Source organism: Trachymyrmex cornetzi, unplaced genomic scaffold, assembly GCF_001594075.2.
Source record: "Trachymyrmex cornetzi isolate Tcor2-1 unplaced genomic scaffold, Tcor1.1 scaffold248, whole genome shotgun sequence".
Lineage (NCBI taxonomy): Eukaryota > Metazoa > Arthropoda > Insecta > Hymenoptera > Formicidae > Trachymyrmex > Trachymyrmex cornetzi.
Window position 1 is genome coordinate 2,141,608 of NW_017297144.1, and position 7,625 is coordinate 2,149,232.

At 32.1% G+C, this 7,625-nt stretch overlaps 1 protein-coding gene across 2 annotated transcripts; it reads left to right on the forward strand.

Moving 5' to 3' along the window:
• Positions 1-643: 643 nt before the first annotated feature.
• On the forward strand, positions 644-7,365 carry LOC108761454 (shugoshin 2). Of its 2 annotated transcripts, none has more exons than XM_018508023.1 (10): positions 644-1,153; positions 1,607-1,754; positions 1,842-1,984; positions 2,581-2,725; positions 2,834-3,051; positions 4,466-4,526; positions 5,193-5,314; positions 5,506-6,668; positions 6,735-6,851; positions 6,961-7,365. In XM_018508023.1, the coding sequence occupies exons 2-10, from the start codon at positions 1,649-1,651 to the stop codon at positions 6,977-6,979; spliced, it is 2,094 nt and encodes a 697-aa protein (XP_018363525.1). In that variant the 5' UTR covers positions 644-1,153; positions 1,607-1,648; the 3' UTR covers positions 6,980-7,365. The 2 variants fall into 2 exon arrangements, with proteins under 2 accessions (XP_018363525.1, XP_018363524.1); XM_018508022.1 differs by having other exon boundaries at positions 644-1,106.
• The last annotated feature ends 260 nt before the right edge of the window (positions 7,366-7,625 follow it).

Sequence of the window (7,625 nt, forward strand, 5' to 3'; positions counted from 1 at the left end):
CCCCGGTGCCACTTATTGGAGCGTGCAACGCGAACAAACCATAAGGCCATTCTACATTGGTCGTATCGTAGCGTCGGAAGCGTCGTAAGCATCATACGACTTTAAAATTGGAGCATCGGATTGGCTCAAGCAACAAACTAGTGACTTGCGACGTCTACGATACGACCAATGTAGAATGGCCTTTATGGATAAGTTTAGTACTATTCCTGGAGGTCGATTCTGTATCTTGAAACAAGGTGAAAATTACAAAAAGTGAGCAAATTTACTAGGCGTTGACCAATGAAATTATCAGTAGTTTAGTAAATTCGCTCACTTTTGTAATTTTCACCTCATTTCAAGATACAGAATCGATCCCATGTTTGCATAAGGGTACGTAAATCTAAAGCAGTATCCTGATTGGCTCATCGGCTTAATTTTCATGCTTAGGGCCATTCCACACAAACTTGCATAGCCGCATAAACATGTGCATAAAAAAAATCATCCAATCGTAGTTACGTTTGTCTTTATGACAGAAATGTGATTGGATAATTTTCTTTATGCATATGGTTATGCAGCTCTGCAAGTGTGTGTGGAATGGCTCTTAAGGTTATTGATGCAGAAATTTTGTCTGCGGCAACCGTTATTACTGTACATCCCTCAAGTTGTCACACAACGGCCAATCAAACCGAATCATATTTAGGCTACGTTCCAAAACTTCCTCTCTGAGGAAAATTTTGCTCGAAATATATAGTACACGTAATGTATACTATAATATAAAGTAAAATCTTCGGAAAGGACGTTTTGGAACGTAGTCTTAAGTCCTAAATTTGGTCTTGCTGCGTATCCCTCAAGTTGTCTCATCTATCTTTTTCCACCATGAACAGACTTGTGATTTAAAATGGAAGACACCACGGACTAACAAACATATGTGTGTGTGCTAACATCTGTGCATTAGGTCTATGTGTGCTGATGTGTGCTCAGGGTGATGATTCTATGAGATCATTTAAATACTGATGGTTACAACGTTCACTGTTCAGTGCAGATAGAAATTTCACTAAGGTCATGAGTATTCTCTTATTCGGTTATTCGCATGTGAAAAGAGGAAATCTTTAACGCAAGATTTGTAGGTAAGCAAGAAAAACTGGGTACTTTACGAAGTACATTTTTGCATGAGGTATGTTGGTATGTTTTATTGAAAGGAAGAAGGAGAGAGAGAGAAGCATATCTGTATCTTCATTAATATTAAACGAAAATTAAGTTACACTAATAAACAGCAATAAAAGATTGTTTTGTTCACGGGATAATTTTTCGCAAGATAAAGAATATCGAAAAATTAGATTTTTAATATAATTAAATCATTCAATTTACTCTTTCAATTCTATTATGATAATGATAAAACTTATATTTATTTGAATTTTCCGAATAAACTTATGAAATTCAGGACTCTATTGTGTAACTCTAAACTACTATAATACTCATTACATTGCTTTTGTACAGTTTTTTATACCAAATACAAAACCTGTGCAACGTTGATATAAGAGTATGTGTAGTCATTAACACACACACACAGTTACAGAATAGGATCCTTATTTTAATTTCTATATATTGTCCTATTGTCTACATGTAGATTCATTGTGCTAGAGGAATTATATAAAATCGTACATACAACATGCCGAAAATGCCAATTCGAAAAGTTAAGAGAGTTGGGGTATTGGCTAATAAAAGATCACAATTCTTGAAGACACATTATAAGGAATTACGATCCTATAGACCATGTAAGAAAATTTGAATTTTATAGCAATTTATTTCTTACTTTCTTTAACATATGGGAGTTTTTTTACTAAAATTGTTTCTTCTTTTAGTATATGAAAAATTGAAGCATAATAATAATCATTTAGCAAAAGCGCTGTCTAAGGAAAAACAGAACAATCAACAATTGTTTACACAAAATTTAGAGCTAGTAGGAGAGATTCAGCAATTAAATCTGATATGTAACACACGAAATGTGAGTATCATTTATATAACTATCAATAATTTTAAAGTTTAATCCTTCACAGAGATACTGTTACAATTTTAGACAGATGTGTTCATTAATTTTTTTATTTTGTTCATAAAACAACCAATTTTTAGTTCCATTATAACCAATGCTCCCGCTCACATTTCTTCAATTGCAGTTGCAAAATTCCATGAATTACTTTCGCAAGCATCGCATTTCACTAATTTTTGTGTGATGTGATGAAATATGATATTTGCAAAACCAATTCCAAACGATTTAACCAATGGCTCTTTTGAATTGTTCAGGGTCATGACTTTGATAACATTTATTCAGGTCAAGAGTATTGCAATTTTTAAAAGTTTATATGTGTATAGTATATGTCGCAGTTAAAGTGTTAACTCAGTAAATGTATACACTTACTGCAGTCTGCTTTAGTTGTATTATATATAAATGTGTACATTGACTAATAAATGTATACATTTACTAAAGTTATCACTTTTACTTTGACATATACATTATACATATAAAGTTGTAATCCACGTACCAGTAAATACTAGTAAATACTATAGTCTTTAATTTAATCGATTATCTATTATCTGTTTCAGACTGTAATTTCAAATGTACTGAATAACGCAAAAGAAATATTGAAAATGTTAGTCACAATGACTGGTTATATGACAAATACTATCTCTATGTGTCAAGAGCTTGCTGCTTCTAATACTGCTGTGAGGTTGTCTGCTTCAACTGGAAGTGAGGAATATGATTCTAAGAATTTCTTAGCTTAAATTTTTTATATATATGTTATTTGCGTTATAAGCATTTTGTAATATCTAATCTTCATATAAGAATATATTTCAGATAAAGAACCATCTGCTAGATTATCAACAAAACCGCTAGCAAAAGGAGTGGTAAAACCTATGGTGGGTGGGCATACTATTACTAAGCCTACGATAAATTTAAGTCGGATTAATATGCAAAATATTAATGTATCAAGACTGTCTACTATACCAGAAGCAAACCCACCCACTAGAAGTTCGGAGAATAGATCTTCATCAACCTTTATGCCTCTTAGATATGTACGTATACATTTATTTTATATGTCTCATATAATTCTCAGATGTTGATTAGGGGCGTGATGACTTCTTATGCATATATCTTCCGATATATGGGGCCTACAAATTTTTAACGTTGTGTTTGAACGGCCTTAGAAGAAGTTGTTATGGCAAAAGTACTCTCGGTGGTTTGCCATTGCCTTCCGAGAGGTGACGATCAAATAAAATCTGATATGTTCTGGGTGGATTTGAACCCGGATCTTAAACACAGAGAGCAACCACACAACTCTCTACGCCACGATCGTCACGATCACATATACACTCCAGATCCTACATTACGAAGGTTTGGAAACACTTTTTTAAAATTGACATATTTTTGGGATTACTTATTAAAATATCCATGTAACAATATCTATATCTAATAACTGTTGATCTGAAAAATTACTGTTAAAGGTACAACTTTCTTTTAACAATATGGATATTATATTTCAGTAAGTAATTCAAATAATGTCAGTTTTTAAAAAGTATTTTCAAATATTTAGCCTGAATATATGAAACTTATTTCTAAAATTATATAAATTAAAAAGGTAAATGTTAAGAAGTAGTGCTTCCTCCCAAAACCGTGATTTTTTTTCTTCAGTAATGAACAAAACTAGTTATAAAAAGGTATGTATACCATATTTTAAGAGGAGGCTTGTAGATTTTGTAGAAAAAAATTGCAAAACAAATAAGACAGTTTTATTTTTTAACGCGTGGCAAGTAATGTTCCTAGGTAGAAAGGGGAGGTGAGGTGGACTTTGTTTCGCGTTGGAAAATGTATGCGTAAAGGCAGTACGTGCCGTCTCCCTGCTTCCACGCGTACATTTTATAACGCGGAATGAGGACTATCATTTATTCTTATCATTAACAAAACTTAGAAATTCGTATAGTCGTATATTGAAAGCTGTTGACAAAATCACTTCAACTGACTCTTTGTCTTTTTCTAATTCTAAAGATTAGAAAAAGACGAAGAGTAAGTTGAATCGAGATTAAAGTTAATCTACATTGGTGGAAATGGGCATTATACCACTGTCATCCTCTACATACTATGGAATAATTTACTATAACTCCTAAACCAATGCCGTCCCTCGCTTAATTTCTTGTAGGAAATCACTCAGGACACTCTCCTTTACAACATATCTAAAAGACATTCAAATCGATGAGGGGTATAATCTAAAATACACATTTATATCAAATAAAAAATAAAACTGTCTTATTCGTTTTTGAGATAGAATTTTTTCTACAAAAACCACAAGCCCCTTCTTAAAACGTTGCATAGATGTTTTTTTATAAATAGTTTTATTCACTATCGAAAAAAAAACCGTGGTTTTTGGGGAGCACCTCTTCTGAACATTTACCATTAAAAAAATAATAAACTTTTTCTAAACAATTGTTTCAGGAAAATGGTCATACATGCAGATTACCAGAAAGATTAACAATTTCTTCACCCAGAGTTAATGGTAAGGAATTATGAATAGTAATTTAATTACTTAAAGGTCGATAGGAAAAACTATGGAAGACCTTTGTCAGAGACGAATTAAATGTTGAAATTAGTGACAAAATCGCAATGTAATTGCGATATTCGTAATTAGGAAAATCGTCTGCAGACTTTTTTGGGGGTTTTTTTTTTTTGGAAAAGGCTAAATAAAAAATTCAGTTTGATATTTCACTTTATTTGCACTATAGAGCAGATTTTATTTATTGTAATGTTAAGAACCAACTTACAAAAACTGGTTCAAAAAACCTGATTTTGGCGATGCAAGATCAAACTAATAAAATCATTGATATATGATAAATAGATCTTTTTAAATCCGATAACTTTTGTCTGAAACATTTTTCTCGAAAATGCTTTATTTTTGAAATATTCGACTTTTGATCCATCCTGTATATATTTTTAATTGTATTCTGATTATAATGTTTAATATTTAATTAATTATTTTAATATTGTTAATTGTTTTGTAGAAGATGATCAAAAAAAGAGTAAAATTCACCTTGATGTTTGAATAACATACATAATTCACGATTAATCTGTGTCGGCTCGTAATTGACACTATCCTTTGTTCATAATTAATTTTAATTGAGTTTAAATTTCTCTGTATTTTGCTAACATTTAAATATACTTGCAGTGACAGATGAACAAAGGTTAAGAAAAAAAAGGAGAAGTCATTCAAAAAGATTGTCAGTATCTTTTTCGCGATCGGGAAATAGATGGTCCAATGAAACTCCAACAACTGCGGGGCATATTAAGGTAAGTGGTATTATAATAATTAAGCAATAAAATCTAAGGATATTTTTAAATTATTGTAGTACTCACATTGTTTACAGTATTATAAGAATTACTTCATCCATTGGGATGCAAAAAAATAGTATGCCTAATATTATACTTTTGCTATATCTTTTAGAGATTACTACATTTAAACTTTTTTTATTTCTCTGTAGGTAATTGACACCCAAATTGATATTGAAAGTCAAGAGAGTCATGACACGTCTGACGATCATCTGATAAATAGAATAAATGCAATGTCAGAATCACAGGTGCCTATTAACTCGAACGAGAAAAATGAAACGCACGTAGACATATCGAAGTCAGATCCTGATGTACAAATAAATAATAAAATCACTAAAGATTTTAGTAGGAATTCGAGTGCAACGGAAAATTCTAAATTGCAAAATAATACTAGAACTTGGGAGGAAGAGGATCCATTAGAAGGTCCAAGTTGGCTGTTCAACAATACCATACCATCACGAGATAATGAGCCAGAACTCGAGAATGATGACGTCTCTGACGTTAACAATAATACATCACAAGTAATAGTGTATGATGATTCGAGTGCTACAGAAAGCAACATAGGAGATATATCGAATTTAAATGAATCTATGAACGATATGCAAACTCCAGAGAGATATCCCCATGCCGATCGTTCCGAGTGTGACTCTTATATGCAGGAGCATGATACGAACGATAGTATTTGCGAGATACTTCCGACAGCGGCCATATCCAATGATAAAAAAAATTTGGGTAACGTAGAAGACGGTAATGCAAATGATACAATGAAATTCAATGATACAATGAGCTTCGTAACGCTGAGACGAGGGCATTCCGAAGCACCGGAAGAGACAGAAGACTTTACCTTGATGTTACGTCCACCAAGACAAAATGTGCAATTTGATATTAACGAGCTGCGACTACCTGTTTTGGAGGAATCCGTGATAAATAATTCCGCTGTCAATAACGAAATTAATACTAAAGTAACCGCCACGATACCAAGAGTTACGAGTATTCCGATCGCATCTGTATCGAATCAAAGTTTAGATAAATCTGATTATAACCATATCACGATAAAAGTGCCAATAATTCTAGTTGGCGATCATCAGAGAACGTCGACATCTCAAAAAACAAAGCATTCCAGTAATAAGAAATCGAGCATACCGAATATGAAAGACAGAACGAGTCACGCTGAAAATTCTCCGATTAAAAATAAGGCGAAACTGAAAAATAAATCTAAGAGTAATCGTGATCCTAGCACAGCAAAAGTTGTTTTAGAGAAACTGAATGAATCTCATGTTAAACCGAACATGGCTCAGAATGTTAATAATGTCATGTATGTATAATTATAATTATAAATTGTTACAAGCCATTGGATTGCTTTTATACTCTGAATTTGCAGGAGAGGTACCATTTGTAATGAAGATGATCAACAAGATTCGGAAAGTAGCAGCTATCCTTCTAGTCGCCCTAAACGAAGAAAGGCGCCGACAAATTTGAAAGAACCTACTTTGATTAAGTAAGTAAAAATTCTCTGCTTGGACTGGATAGAATATGTCTAGAGTAGAATTTGAGCTACTTAAAATATTCGACTATCATATATGACATGAAATTGTATTTCTTTGCAGGAAACTAAGACGAGGTTAATAAGAAGGAGACTGATATGCATTATCAAGATTTAATGAAGAAAATTATTACTCGCATTATCGATGTCGATAATATATTACTGAAAGTTATTTCTTTTTGCTTGACAATTGAGAATAATGTAAATGGATTACATATAAATTATCTGAATAGCTGTTAAATTTTAAAATCGACAGTGTATTTGTTAGTTGAAATTGTGGGAATTATATGGTCGATTCGGCTATCCTAATAATCCCATGGAAACATTATATTGCCAATATATTACTTCTTCCGTTAATATGTCGCACTATAATTTTGTATTATTATGAGTATGAATATACATGTACAAAACATGCTCATAATCTTCCTTCTACAGTATTATTGGTACAATACCATATTTTTTTATATACTGCCAGATTTATTTTAGTAAATATGACTGAGGTGTGTAGATGGCGAGTAAATTATTTTTTTCCAGCCTTTGTTTACATCATTAATTTACAATTATAATAATCTTTTTTATAACAGGCATATTTATTATATGTATAATATCTAATATTTTTTTATTACCGACTATTTATAATTATACGTGTATAAGGTTTGTATATATGAAGGCGCAACAGAGAGAATATCCATGTAAGGGCTTGTGTGGTTCAGTGGTACAGTAATTGTT

Bases quoted from the DNA above. Each gene is read 5' to 3' on its own strand.
- LOC108761454 (XM_018508023.1), top strand. From the start codon at position 1,649: ATGCCGAAAATGCCAATTCGAAAAGTTAAGAGAGTTGGGGTATTGGCT. The intron at 3,052-4,465 runs GTACGTATACAT...CAATTGTTTCAG, and splicing joins CCTTTATGCCTCTTAGATAT to GAAAATGGTCATACATGCAG. The intron at 4,527-5,192 runs GTAAGGAATTAT...ATATACTTGCAG, and splicing joins TTCTTCACCCAGAGTTAATG to TGACAGATGAACAAAGGTTA.